Source organism: Crocodylus siamensis, chromosome 12, assembly GCF_052110815.1.
Source record: "Crocodylus siamensis isolate JL-2025a chromosome 12, ASM5211081v1, whole genome shotgun sequence".
Taxonomy (NCBI): domain Eukaryota; kingdom Metazoa; phylum Chordata; order Crocodylia; family Crocodylidae; genus Crocodylus; species Crocodylus siamensis.
In genome coordinates, this window is record NC_143406.1 from 49,551,631 (window position 1) to 49,571,906 (window position 20,276).

At 54.1% G+C, this 20,276-nt stretch overlaps 1 protein-coding gene across 2 annotated transcripts in view; it reads left to right on the top strand.

Moving 5' to 3' along the window:
• Nucleotides 1-20,276, top strand: part of PRKCB (protein kinase C beta) — a 164,486-nt gene that overhangs the window by 140,057 nt on the left and 4,153 nt on the right. The window contains exons 16-17 of one of the 2 annotated variants that reach the window (XM_090024752.1): nucleotides 5,724-5,864; nucleotides 16,699-17,868. In XM_090024752.1, coding sequence (XP_089880878.1) covers nucleotides 5,724-5,864; nucleotides 16,699-16,857 — 300 coding nt within the window. In that variant the 3' untranslated portion in view covers nucleotides 16,858-17,868. Of the gene's footprint in view, nucleotides 1-5,723; nucleotides 5,865-16,698; nucleotides 17,869-20,276 lie in introns of those variants that run through there. The other variant, XM_090024753.1, reaches the window with a different exon arrangement.

Below are 20,276 nucleotides of genomic sequence, written 5' to 3' on the forward strand. Positions count from 1 at the left end.
GAGCTAGAATAGACGTGTCAGGTTCGACTCGAAGGTGACGCCGCTACGGAAGTGACCACGCGCGCTTTCGTATTCCCGGTGGAGTCTTGTATAAGAGGAGGAAAAAGGTAGAAAAACTTGCAAAACATTTTCTAAATCTAGATATTTAATTTTTCCTTTTGGCAGCTGGGGAGGGCTTTTTTAATCTTGATTTTCAGTCTGCCCAGTAGTCTGGGATATTGCTAGGTAGGGCATGTCATCGGGTTGATGGTTTTCTGCGAAATCCTGACAACACGCCGAATGCCTGTCTAGACCGCGGCACGCCGCGTGATGTAATATCTCAGTGCCGCACGGGCTGTGCATCTCGCCAAGTGGAGACGAATGTAAAGGCAGATTTGACAGTATAACAAAGTGAGCCCAAATTCTACATTCGAAAGTACCCTTCTCTTCTGCCAAAATTCAACCCTTGAGGGGCAGAACCCCTTGAAAATGTTCACAGAAATACTTGAGTTTTTCATCCAATTGGACAGTGTTTTATTTAAACTTTATACTCCTTAAACCGCTCATTAAACCGCAAGTTCCCATTTTCCCTTAAGATTGTGCTCAGTTGGCTTTGTCGCATTTTAAAAAGACATAAGGTATAGCGACCAAACTCCAGCCCTGAAAATCTAGGAAAGTTTATAGATCTTGGTTTAGTACTTGAAGCCTTTTGAGACAACTAACAGATAATGAGGATATTAGAGGTGCTTTTAGTGGGTAATAAATAGGTATAGATAGAAAAAATATATATCTATCTATGCAGCAAAGATACAGATCCAGGTTTGATAGCCAGATTACCACTGCCCTATATGCAACTCTATTAATGGCCTGCTGCAATAAGTATGAAATAAAGTCAATAGGTTACACGCATATGTCGTGGTTTTATCACCGAATATAGAGACAGACATAGATCTTGTGGGTGATTTTCCCCTGCCAGTAAAGGATGGTCTGTATTTAAAAAAAGTCCACAAAGAAGTCATTCCCCTGGTATTGCTGTTGTCCAACCCACCCATGCAAAGAGAAGTTAAGGACTTGGGTCAGCAAAGCCGTCAGTAAGTACTTACTCTGCAGCATCAGGTCCCAAACCGGTAGACATTGCCCACCTTGCCAAGATTAGGAATGGTCTCCTTGGATGATGCATTCATTCACAAATTCTCCTTTGGACTTAGATGCACATTGGTCCTTTTCATCAGCAGTGATGTGTTTTATTCACAGTGTTAGTGTAGGGATTAAATCGACACGCTCCTATTTAATGCAAACAATGCCAAATGATTCCTTTGTGTGAGCCAGAAGTATAAAGCTGTAGGCTTTGTGGGGGTCTGTGTAACAATGGCAGATGGTACCTTCATGCTAACATGAATAAAAGCACAAAAGGAAACAAGAAGATTTAATTTCTGGCTGCATGTATTGAACCGACAGAATACCTGCTTTGTGGTGTAGCCCTGTGCAGTAATGCAGATAGGTACCTCAAGTAGAAAATTAATCTTTTCTGATTCATTAATCAGCCTGAGCTGCTCTGAATCGGGTGCGTGTTTGTGTTAAATTCAGGAAATGGTGGGTTTAACGGTGCCAGTTAGATGTGTAAAGTGCGCATTTAAAACAACCACCATGAAAAAGCAGTAAGCAAGCTGCAAGACTGCAGCTGGGGGAAGCTAATTAGGGAACGAACAGAGGCTGTATTTGGTGATGTGCATAGAAAACTGTTGGTAAAACAGACCTCCAGGGGAAAGGAAACAGGTGGTAGTTCACGTTTGCAAAGTAGGTACCCACGGCAATGAAACTATAAAGCTCTGCCAAGAAAGGCATGTTTGTCCAGGTCCATAGGATACCACCAAGGATCTAGAGAAACCAAAACTCATCAGCAATTGTGTTGATGCCATGCAATGAGGGAGGACAACAGCTCCAGTATGTAAAACACGGTGACATGTTCTGGCGTTGGACTGTTCAGCTAATTACATGTCTTTGAGTACCATTGTGTTTACACGCAACAAATCCATGGACACGACACTTTAAGTCCTGGTGAGCCAAGCTAAACTACATCCAAAGAGTTTGTTTAATGCACCAGAAAGACTGTTAAAACGTCCGGAAATCCCACTCGTGCAAACAGTCATGCAGTTGCAGTGCAAGAAAGGGCAAAAACCGTGGTGTGTACAAAGATCGTTGGTCTGATATCTGCTCTGGAAACCAACCAGCCACTCCCAGCGGTTGCTAGAGCTACTGGAAACCCACCAGCGCCACTCAAGTTTCTGTCTAATTCTTTCCTTTTAAATTCTTTTGTGTGGGCAGAGCATGTTGGCTTCACGTGTGGGAGGACAGAGGCAAGGGCAATGTGGTGATGACTGACAGGCAGGATGGAGCAGAGCTAATGGGAGTGCCGAATTGCTGTAAAACCCAGGGGCCAGTGGGAAGCAGACATCTTGGCAGGATTTCTAATTGCCACCATCAGATTTTTGCAGAAGTATCCCTCCTCTTTCTCTGCGGGGTGCAGTCCATTAGCCCTGCTGCCCCCACCGAGTCTGGCTCCAGGCTGCTCGAGCTGGATGGGGTTCCTAAACCTCCCAAGTACCCACAAGCCGACAGTGCCGCTCATATCCACCACTTAGCTGTGGATTAGTGACTTCCCATCAAACTCAGCCTCTTCTCCTGCTCTGACCTACACGGAGAGAAACAAGCTGTGTGACCCAAGTGGTGGATGGTTCTCAGCTGACACTTTGGCCTCTCGTGGCTGGATTTTAGCTGAGCTGCCAGCACCTGCTCCAAAACCCAGCGAGGAGGATGAGGAAGATGGCTCACTGCCTTTAACTGGGTGTGCTTCGTTATACAGAAAGCAAAGGCCATCACTCAGCATGGCTCCCCCACCTCTTCCCCTGTCTGGAGTTGCGTAGCCTTGTCTCCGTAATATACCCCCGTAGCAAGAAGCTGTGCACGAGAAAGTAGGGGCATTATGAAACCCGCTAGCAGAAGCACTGCATGGGGGCCGGGGCGTTCTCCATACCCCTTACCCCCACCCTGCTTGAACCAGGCAAGGATTGTGCGTTATTAGATGCCAAAGGCTTGTTGCCCCGGAGAGATCCAGGACCTGAGTGCAACAGAGCGCCGCAGCCTGGACCTCCCCACCCCTCGTCCCCCGGGCTGTCGAAAGGCACCCCCCCCCCCACCTGTGCAGCCTCCTCATCTTGGCCGGCGATCAGGGAGCTTCTCTCTGACCTGCACCCTCTGATGCAAGCCTGCAGGGCTTGTACAATAATATTTGTTCGTGCTCGTGCAGGAGACCAAGGCACCGAGGGAGGGGATGGTTGACATTGCCGGGATGATTGCAGCGGGGACTTTCTCTTCTTGCAATGACTAGCATGATGCGGTGTCAGCTAAGGCAGTAATAGCTGAAGCAGTCCACGGCGAGTAAATGAGCTTCTTGTCCCTTTCTCTGCTCCCCAGCCCCTCGATCAGGGGGATCCAGGCACCCTCTGAGCTCTAAGCAGCCCCTGTTGAAGCATCCTTCCTCCAGCAGGAGAGGATGGTGAAGGAGGCTTGCTTTTCAAGACTGGTGCTAATGCCAGTCTCCTCAGCATGCTAAAGGGTGCTGTGGTTCTTGCCCCTAGAAGACTAGTGCAGTGTCTGGAAAATGATGGATCTGTGGCTCTGAAGCCAGGGTTTGCTGCTGGCTGCCTTGCTGTTAGCAGAGGCGATGCAGGATCCCTGGCTTGCAAGCGGGAGCATGGGAGGGGTTAACTGTAGTTGTTTTCCCAGCTGGCTGGATGATGAATTCACTGCCGCTTGCCACCCATCCAGCTCCGTGGCTTGGCATTGCTATGCATCTGTTCTCTTTTGTGCAGGCTGCTCCTTGCCAATAGGTCTCTGCAGAGCACAGTATTTTTTAAGATCGGTCTCCCTGGGCAGCCTTATTATGTGCAGTCGTGGGTGACACGGCTGATGCGTGTCAAAACATTTGGGACCTGGAGAAGAGAAGCCGTCCGTGGACATGCGTGTCACGGGCACGCGGCCGGGCCGGGCCTGCAGCAAAAGCTGTGATGCACGCTGCGCTGGGACCGCAGCCGTGATGCGCCCAGGCAGTGCTGGGCGTGCCAGCCACGCCAGGCTTCTCGGGGACCTTTTTGATGAAATTTCTTTTGCTGGAAAATGCCAATTTGTTGAAACCTGAAGCAGGCTGTTTACAACCTAATGAATGGCTGGGCAGAACCCTCTGTATAGCCAGGGCTCCCCTATGCAGGTGAGACCCCCCCAAGTCAAGGCCGTGCTCCAGGGTAAGGACTCGAGCCGGGGTCTGTTGCAGCTCAGGTGAGTTTCTTAACCACCAGCCTCGGGGGCCACGGTTGTTCTGGCCGGGACTTCGACCCTGGCCCTGACACATCTCCCTGAGCAGCGTTTGGTGAGACCCAGCGGAGCAATGCTCTGCCTGACCGGGCCTCAATTCCCTGCACTGGCTTTTGCACGGCGTTGGCAATAAATGTCCCCTAGGATGGCAGGGCTGGTTTTGGGGATAGCCTCTCATTTTAAGTTAAATTAGCTGTGTTCCAGGCAAATGCAACATCCCGCCACGTACGTACATCAGAAATTAGGAGCTGTGGATGAGAAGTGCTCACTGGATGCTATGCTACAGGAGCAGCCCTGCCACGCGGGAAGCTTCCTGCACAAATAACGTGGCCTCGTGTCCCAGGCTGGGGGTGTTCAGCATCTATGGGAGTGAGCAGCGAGAGGGTTTGGACGGGTGCCCGTGGCAGGAGTGGGGTGCTGGGAGTGTGTCAGGGGCTGCATTGCAACCTCCTTGCTCAACTTGGGGGAGTTGCCACATCTCTTTTGGAGCAGGGAGAGGGGGAGGAGGTGAGCCCATCTCCCCAGGCCTCTCAAGCAGTTGCTTCTTCCTTGGCCTTTTGCAAACAGGTCAGTAGGTTTGTGCAACTGGGTGGCAAGAGGGAGCCCCGGGATCATGCAGCCTGACGCCGGACAGATTGCACCCCGCAACCCCGGTGCTGGGCCCTTTTGCAAACCCAGGCCCCTGGGCTATAGAATAAGGTTGGCTCCAAACTCCGGGCCCCCTCTGGTCCAAAACGCGGGGTGTGGTAACTGCACTGCTTCTAACGAGGCAGTCTAACGAGTTGCAGGTATCCTGCTCGCTCTCTTCCGGCTTATCGATATTTTCCAAACCTCTGGTGTCTGCATCTTATCTCCGAGCGCAACCCAAACGATGCCACCAGGATATCAATGGTTGTGTGGCCTTGCCCTTACTCTTCCACGTGGCGTATTGGGGCTGCAAAAAAGGACGGGTTTAGATGATAATGAGCTGCTCAGTCTTTCCTCTTGGAATCGGCTTTTTCATTAATTCTGGGTTTCTCTGCTGTCCGTTGTCCTTTCCGGGGACACGGGGGCTCTGCTGCTGTTGCTAATGAGAGGTTTTCTGAGAGTAGGTGGTTCGCCTCTTCACCGTGCCCGTGCCAAGACGTGTGCTATTCCAGACAACTTCATGCAGGACTTCTTGCAGATGTTATATGCACCCACCCACCCCTTGAATCCTAGAGGTCCAGCCCTTTTGCTCGGCCCTGGGGTAGGGAAACCCTGCCGTGCCCCCGGGCCCTGCGGCCTGGGCTCCGAGAAGGACGATGCTCTGGTGTGACATGGGCCGTCGGTGGGGTTTTATTCAGCGGTTTGGCCTTTGGGGGACAACTGTTTCTGCTTTTTCTCTCCCTAAGCTGATGACCAAGCACCCTGCCAAGCGCCTGGGATGCGGCCCTGAGGGGGAGCGGGACATCAAGGAGCACGCCTTCTTCCGGTACATCGACTGGGAGAAACTCGAGCGCAAGGAGATCCAGCCTCCGTTCAAGCCCAAGGCTGTAAGTCTGGCTGTGCAATGCACGGTCCCCTCTCTCGCTCTCCTGCACCCATGCACGCTTCCTTCTCGTGTGCAATTTCTCTCTTTCTGTCTCTTCCTTCCTCACACACACGCATGCACGCACGCACGCAGACGGAGGTGCTGCTCTCCTTACCTACAGAATAAACGTATTGCCTTTCTGCGATTGCTTCAGAGGATCACGCACCCACCTGGCCCACGTCTGACGGGGCTCCTGACAGCAATTCATTCTGCCTCTCAGGGCCCCGCTCTCGTGTCTGTGGCTAGAAACACCACATGGCTAGACGGAGGATTTTATTGCAGTGCAATACTTGTCTGTTCCTGATCCCACGAAAGAGGAGAGACTGTGGTACGGTCTCTGGGTTGGTCTAAACTGCTCTTCAACATTTGGCTCAGCAAACGACTCAAAGCTGGAATAGCTAATGAAGCAGTATTTCACTCGCTGCCTTGTGCCCAAGGTAACTCCAGGAAGGCTGGAGCCTGAACGGTCTGCGCGGTAGTTCACACTTGAGAGGAGTGCCTGCCAGGGGGAGAAGTTGGGTTTCCTGCACTGTATCTGGATATCATCACAGGGGACTGTGCGGGGGCGTGGGGTGCAGCGTGGGAGGGTGCGGGGGCGTGAGGAAGACGTTGCTAGCGGTTGGATTGAAGGAGGTGTATCGGTCTGCAGGCCACGGAGCTGCTCTCTGGTACGGGGACAGTTAGGTGGGCAGCCCTCTTGTTGGCATGGTGGGATGATCTGGGCAGCATCATCCTGATCCGTGTCTCTTGCATGACGAGCACAGTAGCATTGCCACAGGGAGACAGATGGGGGGTGGGAAGTCCCCGCTCCTCACCATCTCTGTCTGCAAGGACCCGGCTACGGCGGATCTTCGACCGTCTCTGTCGTGCTGGGAAGCTCGCAGGGTAACCGAGCTGTGATGGTCTGTGCGTGGTGGCCTTGAGACGCTGGCTGCTCTGCTCCCAGCTGCCGTTCCCCGGGTCGGGTACTTAATCCGTGCGTGATCCCATAAACCCAGAGCTGCGGCAGATCGCGTGACTGGCGTTTCTATTTCGCAAACGTGTGCTGGGCTGGGCGGGAGCCCTCCTGCTCGCCTAGTCCATTGCTCTGCATCGCACCCGTGCCTGGGGCAAAGACGCTTGTATCCGGGTCTCTCTAGTGAACTCCTCCTCACCATTGCAGTTTTAAGGACTTTTCTCCCATTTGACCCAGTCTTTCCCCAGTGCTGTGCAACTCGGACTGATTTTCTCCCCCAGCTAAGGATGTGGGCACAGGACACAATTGCTAGGGAGTCATTTACTTGTGATTTCCTCTGCACACAGCTTGCCCAAGGGCGGCACTGGCTCTGCTCCAAGCCACCAGCTGGAGTGCCTGGAGCAAAGGGGTATCCTGGGATAGAGCTGATCAGGGAGCGGACACACAACTGGGATAGCAGGGTAGTGCTTTGGGAGGGTGGCTTTACCCCCGGGGAGGGGGTCTTACCTTGGCACAAGGCTGGATGTTGTGTGTCTGCTCCTCTCTTTCCCCAGAATAGCCGGGGTACGATGGAGCAAGTGTGTCATGTGTCTGCGTGCTTGCTCCTTGGGATACTCCTCCAGTGTGCAGAACAGATGGATCGCATGCCCACAGGAGCCCAGGGACTTGCTTTTCTAAACCCGTACGTAGTCAGACACCCCATCTCTAGCAGCCCCGTCCCCTGCAGAGCCCCTCGCTTGACAGCTCAGAAGCGGGGGCATCCTTCTCGAGGCAGGGCGCTTAGCACCCTCTCCCCCAGCCGTCCCACACGCCCCATTTGCCCCCTCTGCACTCTTCGTGCAGCATTTACTCCGGTTACGGCACGGGAAGGAGACCCAGGAGAGGGGGGTTCAGTTCCCACCTCCGCTGCTGACTCTCTGCAGGGATCGTGGGCCCGTCTCCTCTCTGGGGCTAGGATAAGTGCCCCTGTGCTCGCTTGGTCTGTGTCTCCCGTTAGCACGGGGGCTCTGTTGGTCTCCCAAGCACCAGGGGAAGCCACCAGCTTCGACTTCCTTATTACTCCATTAGCACTGCTGGGAATTGGGGGATGCTGTCTTGGGAAAGGGGCATATGACCTTGGAGCTGCCTCTTGGCTGCAGAAAGCGCGCTGTCCTGTCTCCAGAGCCGTGGGAAACGCCGCAGCTCGCGTGTGCAGGTGCCCCAGCGTGGGGATAACCCAGCAGGTCCGAGCTGCTGCCTTCGCCTCCGTCTCTCCAAAGGGTGGGGGGAGCCGTGGTGGGAAGACGCGTCTATGCCGCTGCATCTCTCGGGGCTGGCTGCGAGGCTGCCCCCGATCCGGGACTGACGTTTCCCTGGATTGCGTCCCTGTGCCGGAGCAGACGCCCGGGCTGGGCTGCGGTGAGCGTCCCGCCGCGCGTTTCCAGCGCGCGGCCGGTGACTTGCGCTCCGGGGCGCGTGTCGGGACGCCGCGGCCTCAAGCCCCGCGCCCAGGACGCTCGGTGTCTCCCTCTCGCGTGGCAGGGGCCCGTTTCCTCCGCAGTACATTCTGCCTTCGTGCTCGCTTTCTAAGCAGAGCTTTTGCTTCCTCGTGCTGACCGTGTCCCTCTTCCTTCCCGAGCCACGTGTCTCGGCGCTCCTTCTGCCACTTGTTGCATCTGTTGTTTTTCACCGTTTGATTTCAACGCGAAGGCTGAATCCTGGCAGCGATGCTTTCTCAATCTAAAAAAAAAATGTGCAAATTTGGGCTTGCTTTTAAATGCCTTCTTTCCTTTCAATCCTTTTTGGAACGGACAATGGGAAGCTACTGTCTCTTGTTTCTCACCTAACAGCTGGCCGCAGGACGTCATTGAGTATTTGATAGGATAGGGAGATTAGTATAAAGGTAGGTACAGTAGATTTGGGATTAGGCAGGATTAAGAAGGCTCAGATACCTGCTGAAAGCTGTTATTTCAACAGTCATGCATCTGTGTTGAAAAATATTATTGCTTTAATGCCATCTGTAGAAGCAGATCGAAGGAACAGAGAAAACCAGTGCTATCTGGTTCTCGAATACCCTTTTGCGGGGTGTGGAAAATTTGCATTATTTCAGGTGGATCGGCAGGGAAGGTTTTGCTGGTCACCTCTAAAGCCCCCCTGGAATCGAAGGCTTTTAGCGGCAGTCGGAACGGGCTCCTGCCAAAAGGCGCCTGCGATGCCAGCGTGCGCTAGTCTGGCTAGCTTTCACCTACAGAAAAATCGTTTTCTTTCAAATTGACCTTTTAAAATGATAGAAAGGCAACAGCCTGTCGGGATTTCTGTGCAAGAGTCACAGCTGTGATGCTCTCCGCAGGCACCTGCAGCGTGGACAGGTTTGCGCGGTGCTTTGCCGTGTTGAGACGGGGCTTGAGCGCCGGAGGTGGCTGGGACGGCGCTCGCCGTGGAGCCGTCCACGCAGGTCAGGCCACGCCGTGCTCAGCTGGCCGCAGCCTCGCTCAAATGCAGGCAAGACCGCAGGGGCCACGTTGGTGCTCAGTGTTGGCAAGTAGACGCCAGAGCTGGGAGCTAGCAAGCACCCAGGTGGCAGGAGTGGGTCTGCCAGCCCCGTGCCCACGCCACGTAGTCGCCTGTGCAGACGCTCTCCCCTGCGCAGCATCCGAGGAACGTTTGCAGCCGTCTCCCCTGTGTTGGGCCAGCCGCAGACACAGCGCCCGGGTTTAAACGAAGCCTTGGTTTGCTCTTGTCGTGCCCGGCTGCTGTAACGGGCGCACGTTCCTCCCAGACCATTGCATCGACAAAGCAATGCCCGTGTCTCACCCCGACCTGCCTGGGGCCCGCTCTGTCCTGCGAACTGAAGCTCCGTGGCTGAGCTCTCGTGGTTTGCTTCCTGCTCGGTGCTTGATTAACCTTTATCACAGTGACTTGAACGAGACAGATTGGGCTCAGAGTTGTCTTTGGTATGCAAAAACCCAGCCATTTTTGACACGGAGCTGTGCTTGGCTGCTCCCAGGTTTTGTCTGCGCATAACAATTCTCTGCATGGGTCTCCACTTACCCTGGGAAGTATATTTACACTCATGTGCTCTCCCTGTCTCTCAGAGAGATAATTATTGTTTTTGGTGTCTAATTGCTCCTTTACTGTACAGAAAGCCTAGTGATTTCAACAGGCGCCTCGTTTTGAAAGCGCTGAAATCAAACAGTGCGGTGCTGAAGGGCTGACAACAGGAGAGTCCATGGGTCTTTTCTTTTCAAAAAATTATCTTAATGTAATAATTGTGCAATTGCACAAATTAGACTGTATTTGAGTTGTTTGGAGTCGATAAATATTGAAATGCTGCTTGGAGCTGATTGCTTCAGAAATCACAGCTCCGCGTGCCTGGTGCTCGCTGCTCTCGCTGCTGTAGCTGGAGCTTGTGTTGCAGTGAGCTGGGTCCAGTGCTTGTGCGAGCATTTTTGCACGGATGCAGGGAAGGATGTGGAGACGAGCGTGTGACAGCATGCAGTGCAGATGAGTGTGCAGGGCTGCGCTTGTCGGGGTGTTTGGCCGGGTCAAACGGAGCCCACTTTGTAGCCAGGGCTCCCCAGCGTGGTCCAATTTACCTGCTTTTCCCACCAAGCCAGAAGTCGGATTTTTGCCAGACATGCAGGCAGGATGCGGCGGAGGCAAAGCCAGCTGTTCCTCTCGGTGTTTATGACGGTTTAATTTCCTGGGTGTTATTCCCTCGTCCCTTCTGAAGCAACTGCGTCTCAGCTGCACAAGGGCTGTGCACGGTCCCGATTCAGCAAATACTTCAGGCATGTTGAAGTCAACGTGACTTAAGCATGAAGTCCTCTCCTTGCTGAATGTTGTTAGCCAGCTAGCTTTTTACCTGGTGAGGATGCCACCTCACGCGCTCTGCAGGAGTTTCCCCAGGCAGCAACTGGGATACCCAAGGGTCAGAGTCTCAAAGGCATTTAGAGGTCTCTGAAGGATCCCCTTGGCTGCCTGGCGGCATAAAAGCTTTGCAAGTCTGACGGGAGTCACTTGTGCATCTGGACCGGTGGGATGTGGCTGAAACAGCGCTAATATTGGAGCAGTTTTGCTCCCTTTGCATCGTTCCCACCTTGTCCGCATGGAAGGGTTGGCGCGCAGCGGCTGCTGCCCTCTTCAAGCCGCTCCAAATGTCCGTGCATCCCTAGCCCGATCCTCTGCGAGCGTCTCCCACCGCAGGCTGTGCACAGAGGAGGAGGGCAGGGGCGTGCGTTTCAGCCGAGCTCTTCCCAACTTTGATCTGTCCTAGGACTTAGCGCAGTTCCCAGGTGTGGAGCAGAAAGCAGCCTTGGCAGGCCTGCGAGCTGTCTTGCTCTTCCCAAGCCTCACGTTCTCCCTCTGGTTGTACAAGCGCTCGGCGCTCCTGGGATTAAGCAGCTCTGGGTGTCTGCTGGACAAGGAAAGGGATCCTGGCACGGTGCTTGTTGAAGCTTCTCGGGTTTTGCCATGAATAGCTCGTCCTTCCCGTTGCGAGGCCCAGTGTGGCTGGGTGCAAGCAGCCGTGGGTTGCACTTATCCAGCTAACCATTGCTCTTCTTCTGGCTGTTTGGGCACGAGCTCCACGGCCCGTCTGGGCTCAGCTTTGAGGCTGGAGAAAAATTTGTCATAACATTGATGCCAGCTTTATGGGGTTTCATTTCATCTTAAGGATCAATGGCAAATATTTTACTGTGCCTTTGTCTCTCTTTGAAATCAAGCTAGGAATTGGTCAAATAAAAAGGCTATCTTCTCAGTTGACAGTTTTATTTCTGCAGCGGTAAAAAAGCCATTCTGTGATGGCTATAAAAATAGACAAGACACTGGGGATTTCTGTAAAATAAATTCCCACCTCCTTGCATTCCCCATTCGGGATGGAGCTATCTTTGTGCGTTCATGGAGTACTCAAATGAGGTGGGTTTGTCACTGCGTGGCTCTTGTTAAATGGAAAAATTCATATGGGGCATCTGCACCGCTTTAGAGACGGGCCCGATTTTAGAGGCAGTAAAAGATGGTGCCGCTATGCTGAGCAGCTGTCGACTGCCTGGCACAAAGGGAATTCTTCTTTGCATCGCTTGTCAGTGGACAATGGGGGGTACCTTGCTTTCAGAGAAAAATGGGTGACCGTGGAGCTTCTTGGTGCTTTCAGAAAGGATTTGGTGGGATGCGCATGTTAGACTGTGCATTCGTGGGGAAAATGTCAGGATGTGGCACAGCGGGGTGACGGGGACCTTCATGTTGGCTGATAGGTGCCTCTGTCACCTTTCGAGGAAGCAGGAGCCACGGTCACGGCTGACGGCCGAGGGAAGGCGAATTCGGCTGGCTGCAGGACGCGGCCCCTGCGAGTTCAGCGCCGATGTCAAGTAGGCGGCGCGGCACGGCACGGCACCTCTGCCGGGCACTTCGGCGGCTGGGGGGTTGGTAGTAGCCCTCGCAGCCCACAGCCCTTCCCCCCTTGACTTTGGTTGAAGCTTATTTTGCTCTCATAGAAACTCTGCAGCATTGCTGTGGGTAGGGGACCTCGACCCCTTGTCTGGGCTGTTCCTTGCAGCTGCAAGAACTGCCGGATTGAAACTCTTTCCTCAGCTCTGGAAGTTAAATTCATTGCATCTAGATTTTCACACACACACACACACACACACACACACACACACACACACACACACACACACACACACACACACACACACACACACACACACACACACTTTTTTCCTGGAAGTTAAATTCATTGCATCTAGATTTTTACACACACACACACACACACACTTTTTTCCTGGAAGTTAAATTCATTGCATCTAGATTTTTTTACACACACACTTTTTTCCTGGAAGTTAAATTCATTGCATCTAGATTTTTTTACACACACACACTTTTTTCCTGAAGACTTCAACCCCGGTACTCTGGCCCTCGCAGATTGTGCCCATCTCTGGCACCGTTTTGATTAGCGTGACGAAATATTAAGGCTGCTTTGTCTTTGTACAGACCTCTCCACCCCGATACCGGAATGCAGTTGCCAGTGTTCATTTTTCAGCTTTGTCCAATTCATCCTCAGGCAACACAGGCTGTGGGTTTTGCTTTAGAAAAATGCAGCACGTTTCTTTAAAGCGCGTGCAGGTCTAGCGCTGTCAGATGCTTCAGACGAGCTGCCTAATGTCTCTCCACCAAGAAGTCCTGAAGCTAATGGGTAGTGACAGCTACATTTTCAAAGCCCTGCAAAGCTTTAACGGTATACTGGGAGCCGATGGCATCTGCAGGTGAACTGCTTATTAGCAGGTACGCTTTGCTAGGCCACATATTTCCCTACCGATAACCTTAAAGCCTTGCCTATGTCTCCAGTTATCCCCCCGATCGCCTATTTTATGTGGACACAGTGGGAGGGAATTAGTGACGACATGGCCTAGAAAAGCCCAGACCTCTTCGTCTTGCCACTTTAGCCTTGAGGGTTTGTGGAACTGGCAAATTCCTTTTTTGTGATTGATTTTCTATGTTTTGATGCTAATCTGAGGGCTTCTAGGCAGCGGCCGGCTGACACCAACACCTCCCATGGCTGAAATATTCTTTGCAAGAGTCCAGGGCGGGTGTTTCATTGCAAGGCTTGGGCTAGCGCTCAGCGCTTTGCAAAGGCGCTTGACGTCTTGATCGGGAACGTCCGAATTTCCTCTCTGGGGATCGTCGGATCGGCATGAAACAACCGAGCCATTTCATCCTCTCAGTTCCTGGAGCCTGTGAGAGCTCCAGCTGTCGTGCTTTAGAAAGAAGTAGCACTTGTGCCCATCCGGCTCGGGGCTTTTCTTGCCACCGACTCCCTACCCAGGCTTATAGGCGGATGCATATCTGTCACGTGTTGGATCAGTCGGTCACAGGAGATTATCAGCCATCAGTGACCCAGTGGCACCACAGCTCTGGTTTTCACGGCCGGAGATATTTGCTTGCATATCTTTGATGTTTGGAGGGACCCCGGACAAGACTACGTCATTAAAATCCCAGCTTCTCGCTGCTGCTAAACAGCTGTACGTGAACCGTGCGGCTTGCTGATTCTTCAATTGAAAAGGAAGCAAACGATCCTGCTGAAATGCTAGAAAACGAATGCATCTAATCTAATTAGTGACCAGTGTTACTGGGAACGAGGCAGGAAGAGTGAGGGGTGGCCTTGATTGCTGCCTTTCGTCTCTCCTGAATGTCAAGGAGAAGAGGCAGAAATACGGTGGTGAATGGGTGCATCGGGGCATTGACTCACAAAGCCACTTAGGGGCATAACGATAGTCTTAATATCGACGTGGAGACCAGGCACCTGATGACAGAGAGCTCGTGAATCTAGCACAGCCCCTGAATCCGGTGTTTGGGAGCTGCGTCGTGGTAAATCCAGACTAGGGAAAAGGTGCCGATTGTTATCAGGGACGGTGATGAATCCAAGGGAAATCTTTCCCGGGTGACGGTGGGTTCTCCATCCCCGGCCGTGGGTGTCTGTGCAAAGAGGGGCCGTCTTAGCCACTCGGCAGCAATTCGGGGTTTGATGCCTGATCTTTAAAATTGATTATTCGTGACTGAAGTGCATGCTTCCTAGCCTGTCCAACCAGGAGCAAGCTTAAGCCCAGGCTTAACTCTGAGCCAGGGCTAAAATGCTGTGTTGACTCTCAGCACTGACGGATGGGACGTGAAGGGAGCAGGGTGCTGGGGAAGGACGCGTCCAGGAGATGAGCGAGCAGCCTGGCCGTTGCTGTAGCCAGCATTTAAAGTCAACTCCAGCATTATTCACTGAACTTTTAAGTGACTTAGGGATAATCGCATCTCACTTGGTTGCTGTAAGAAGGTTATAAAACATGCCGAAGGGGCCGGGCATTGGAGGTCTGGCCGATATTAGCACTGTCTTTTCTGCAACCTTGTTGTCGGTGCTTACAAGAAGCTGAGGCGTTCTGACAGCTTACATGTATTTGTCTTGAATATTTAATTTTTGAAGTCAGCCGTTTATTAAAAATGTAAATCTGTTTTCTCAGCAAATGAAAGTTAAATACCACGGAAGAGGTCCCAGCATCTGAAGCATATGTTCTCCTTAGAGGAGTGCGCAGGAGGGAGAGGGGAGCGTGCTGCCTTTGCGTGGCGGTCGGGGTAGCACGGGAACCGCTCGAGTACGGTGTTGTGCCCGTTCACACGGGATGGGACGTGCGTGTGGCTGCGTCATTTGCTAGCAGGGCGGTGATCACCCGGATGCGTTTCCGCTCAAGCCCAGCAGCCCCCTATTATTAACTGTCCCCAAATGCTCATTTCTCACACCCAAAATTACGGGTGCTCTTTGTTCAGCTTCTGTTGCAGGCACTGGGCACCGGCCGTTCCTGTTGCTCTGTTCCCCTCCCCTCCACCTGGCCGCTGGGCTCGAGCGGGCCTGCTCGCTGCAGCCCGTGGAGCATTGCAGCTGGCAACCGGAGCAGCATCTGGTTTGGGGACAGCTGTGTTTGCCCCTGGGCTGAGACCCCGGAGTGGGGCACGTCCGCACGGGGCAGGGAGTTGGGAACTTCGGGTTCCTTCCTCATCCTCGTGGCCTGGGGATAGGTCTCTTCTCTGCTTTAATTTGCTTTTCCTGATTGTAAAATGGGGCTTAGCCTTAATTCCCTGCCTTGGGCCCCATAGAGAGTGGGAGGGAGATTGGCTGTGACTGCAGGCAGAGCGTTTACAAAGCGGGCACTAGGGAGACCGTAATAAATGCAAGCGTTTCTCTGCAGGAAGGGAAAGCAGTGCTCAGTGTGTGCCTGCGTGGTGCCCAGATCCCAACAGGGTTGCACAGCAAGGGCTCGGCGTGTTTGGTTTTTTTAAAATCCCATTTCTTCTACTCTCCTCCTTGATAGAAACACCCCTGCTTGCAGGGCCCCTTGGGTGTTTTTGCACCCAGGCCCTCGACACGGTAGCACATGCGGAATGCAAACCTCTCGGTGGGCCGCAAAGAATACCTCGACCTCACCCTTCCAGGGACATTATCCCCGGTTTGCAGATGGGAAAACTGAGCCATTTGCCTGAGGCTAGGCAGCGATAACTTGCCGGTTTCTGACTCCTAGACCAGTGCAGAGCCCACCGGCCCATGTCTGCAGGGTGCTTGGTGGTTTGACCGCGTGCTGCTGATGCTGCGATGAGGCTGCTGCGGAAAGGGGCTGCCTCAGCGATGCAGGGGAGGAGCGATGCAAGTGTGTGCAAGACATCAGGGCTCTCTGCACGGGGAGCGCTCTTACAGCACTGGCCTGTCTCTGGAGGCCGCGACCCAGCGGTTAGCTTTGCAGGAAGGAAACGCAGCCCACGCCGCCCCGGCACGTGCGGTGTGCGAGGGGGACGTGCTAAATTTCTCCTGTGGTGCCGGGGGCGTCTCGGCACTTGGCGTTCGGGCAGGCGCGAGCTTTCCACGGTTTCGCTGTGTACCGTCGGGACTCGCGGGGCGCAGCCAGCTCGTTTGGCTCCTGGGTGGCCGAGCAGGCGGGGATTCGGCGGGGGGTAAAGCCGCGGGCGCGCTGTGGCCGGTGACACTGCCTCATGCTTAGCAGCACCAGTAGTGCATGCACCCAGGAACCGCTCGGCAAGTAATTGCACTGCCATCTCATTCCTCCCCAACAATTACTTGCCACGCTGCAGCCTGATAGCTCATCAGCCTCCAGCTCCTCCATGCAAAACAGCCTCACAGTTAACGAACTCCATAATTTGTTTTGCATCTCTTTTTTCTTTTTCTGTTCTTTCCCTCCCCCTCCTCCCCTCTTCCTCACTGCGCTAACCGGCTCTGCCAGGTGCGGCTGGGAGGGGACGGCTGCAAACCGCATCCCGTTCGTTTTGCTTTCTCCACTCTCCACCCACCACGAGTTCTTTTCTTCCCCTCTCATAGTGCGGACGCAATGCTGAAAACTTCGACCGGTTTTTCACTCGCCATCCACCCGTCCTCACACCACCCGACCAAGAAGTCATCAGGAACATTGACCAATCAGAATTCGAAGGATTTTCCTTTGTTAACTCTGAGTTTTTAAAAGCTGAAGTCAAGAGCTAAGTAGCTGTGTAGACCTCATTCCTGCATCTCTCATCCAGTCCCAACGGCTGTTGTGGTGACATTCTCCATGGCAATAGTTGCATTCATGGTTTTTCTTTAGTCCTGACGCTAGAGTGACCATATTTCAAAGCCAGAGGTGTCTGCGCTCTCTTCCTGATGCACGTGCTGGGAGACGTACCGCAATCGCGGTTTTAATCAAATTTACTTGTGGCTCATGGGATGGGCTTATTGGCTAGCGGGTGGTTGCATCGAGTGCTCAGGTGCTGCAGACCGGGAGAAATCTCAAAGCCTTCGCCTTGGTTCCTGTTTTTTCTTTCTTTTTATCCTCTAAAGCTCATGGAAATATCGTCTGCAGTTATTTCAGCCCTTTCCGGCCAGCGGGCGATTTCGCAAAACCTTTCTCCGGGACCCCCGTGCACAGTGGTGACATTTATAGGCTTCTAATTAATCCTGCAGATTCCCCTCAAAAGTAAATAGTTTGTCAGGAGATTAGATGTGGGACTGCTCGTCTCATCCGCAGCCTCGCCACCTCGGGGGCTTTTAACCTGCTACAAAATCTCCTGCTTGGTTCAGGCCTGAACCTATTGTTTTTCGCTCAGGCCCAGCCCTCCCCATTGGGTCTCTAATAGCAGGATAAATTGCCGAGAAACCAGGGCCGCTGCTTCCAGAGATTTCTCCCGATTGTGCCGTTTCAGGAGCAATTTAAAAAAAAACCGAAACACGGTGGATCCTATTAGAAGAGGGGTGTTTGAAAGGACCCTTGAGAAACGCTTTCAAATCCATGGTCACCCTAGTAATACCAGACATGACATTGTTTTTACATTATTTCATATCAAAAACTCTTTTTTTTCCTTTGGGGTTTTTTTTTTTCCCAATGCCAAAGTAATTAATTCAGTTTGTTACATGCGCTTTAAATGTGTCAAAAAAGGGTATTAACAAACCTGAGCTGATATTTAACATTGAACAGTATTGTGAAATCTGATATGAAGCCTGTAAAGAATTTTGTTTTAACAAATATTCCTACTTAAACACAAAATGCCGCTTGATATTTAAACTGCCTAAGTTTGTTTCTGGCATCAAAAAGAAAGAAAGCTTCAGGAAAAACGAGGTTCTCTTGGAAGAACGAGTCCTCTCCCTTTCTTTTCTACTCTCTGCCAGATGTCTGTGGGCTGTCACTCTGTATCAGTCAGCTTCGAGTTGTAACGTGCCAATTTTTTTTTCCCAATACTGATTATAAAATAAAAAATAAGTCACAAGATTGTCGAAGAAACCTGCATTTGTTTGCGAGGGATGGATCCCGGCGCAGCTCTGGGCTCGAGATGCCCGGAGCCGGGAGCACCCGGTCTGGATGGGGCAGCCGCGGCCGTCGCCATATCCCAGAGACTTTTTTGGTTATTGGCCTCCGCGCCGCACATCCCAGAGGCTCGAGGTCCCAGCGGGAATAGCCCGCAGCACAGCGCGACCTCCTCTTCCCCCCTCCGGCTCTGGGGCCGAGCTGGCTTGTGCCTGAATTACTCCCGCAGCCTTGATCCGCTGCACCCTCCCCTTTGCGCCCCTAACGCTCTCTGCTCTTATAGGCAAAAAACCCCCAAACCTCCCCCAAAATGTGTCGCGGACGGGGAAACGGTGCCATCCTTGCCACCACCGGCACTTGCTCGGCCCTTGAAACGTCTTGAGCAGGAGGCGCGGGACGAAAGTCTCCACACCCTCCCGGGCAAGCCTCTCCGCCGGCATCGCCCTCCCCGGGGCGTCTCGAGGGAGCAGTCGTTAAAGCAATCTCCTTCTCCCGGACGTATGCGTAGCTCTCTCGCTTCCTCTGGAAATCCGCTCCCGCTGAATTGCGGGCGCGTCCCAGCGCTGCCCGATTTCCCCTTCGGGACAACAAATGGAAAAGCTGGACCCACCCTGCGCTGCCCGGGGCTCCCAGCGCGTAGCAAGGGGCCAAACCGGGACAAAAGGCTTGAGGAGAGAGGCCCCCGCGGGCCCCGGACACGAACGCGGAAAACCCTGCGATGTCTGCGGGGCGGAGAGGCGTCCGAGAAGACGTCGCCCGTGCTCACGCAGCCCGTCCCGGAGGGGACCTGGCCCCGGGGAGGCGTGCGGGAGCCTGCCTCGGGGGTGCTGGGTCCGTCTCCCGAGCGCAAGGACTCCCGGCTTCGACTCTCCCTGCCACGCCACGACCTGCCTCACGCTCCTGAGGCTCGGCCCTGCCTCCGCCGCGGCCCGTTTCGCGCCTTCGGCAGGGGCCGGGCTGGCCAGCATCTCTGCCCCGCTCTGCGGGCAACCCGCGGGTTTCTCTTTGCTGCTCCGGGGCCTTCTCCTTGTGTCTTCTCTTGCGGGGCTTCGATAAGCAGCCGCCGGGCCCCTCGAATCTGGAGTCCGCGAGCCCCTTCCGTCGACGCGTCGGCGTCCCCCGTAAAAGCCGTCGTGTCCCTCGCCCCCGGGTCTCCTTAGCGCGGGAGCGCTTCATCCTGGGCGTCCGCTCCGGGGCACTGGTGCTCCCCGCCGTGAAGCGGGCCCTGTTTCTTAGTCCCTCCTGGGATGGGTGGCAGCCAGCGTTGCCCCGGGATCGTGCCGCAGCCTGCGCGCCCCGCGCCCTGGACCGAAGTTGCCTTGGCTGCTTGGATAGGACAGCGTGCTCCCCGGCTTCCCGCAGTCCTGCCTTTGCGTGGCTTTCTTTGGAGCCTGCTGCCGGATTTGGCGCTCCCCGTCTTGCCCTGGTTCCCCCTAGTTTGCTCTCGGCATCGCCCTTGCTCCCTGGACAGCGGGGTGCACGGGTGGGCTGTGCATCCGCACCTTCACGGGCAGGGAGCTGATGGGATGGACGGCGCCTCCTCCCAGTCCAGACCCATGTTAGCTGCAGGCGGGTGCCATCAAGGGGGGTAAGCCCCAAACGAGTGCCCAGCTTCGATGGCCTGTGAAGACCTGCCGCCGAGGGGCGCAGAGCGGACCCCGCTGCAGGGAAAGCCTGGCTGAGGCCTGCGCCTGCCCCCCCCGCCAGACGCGGCAGCATCTCTGGTGAGCGGGAAAGGCGCGTGTTTTTTCCAGGATGCCGCCCAGCACACTCGCACACGCATGTGCTTGCTCTTTGTCGCACTTCCTGGCCTGGTCCCTCCGAGGGGGGCGATTGGGTTGCAAGCGGCTGGGGCTGTCACTGACGTGCTGCTCCTGTTCGAAAATGGGAGCAAAATGGCTCTCACGACAGGTAGCAAAGGGCACGTTGGGGAGCGTGACGGAGAGGCCCGGGGAGAAGCCTGGGCTCACGGGGACAACCCAGCAGGACTGAGGCAGCCCCGGGAAGCAGCAGCCTAGGACAGAGGCCACGCGCAGCCTTGCTGCCACTTCATCAGTAAAGAGAAGCCGGCGGTGAATCACGGCGCCGGGCTGGGAGAGGAGCCTTGAGGGTAAGTGCACAGCCG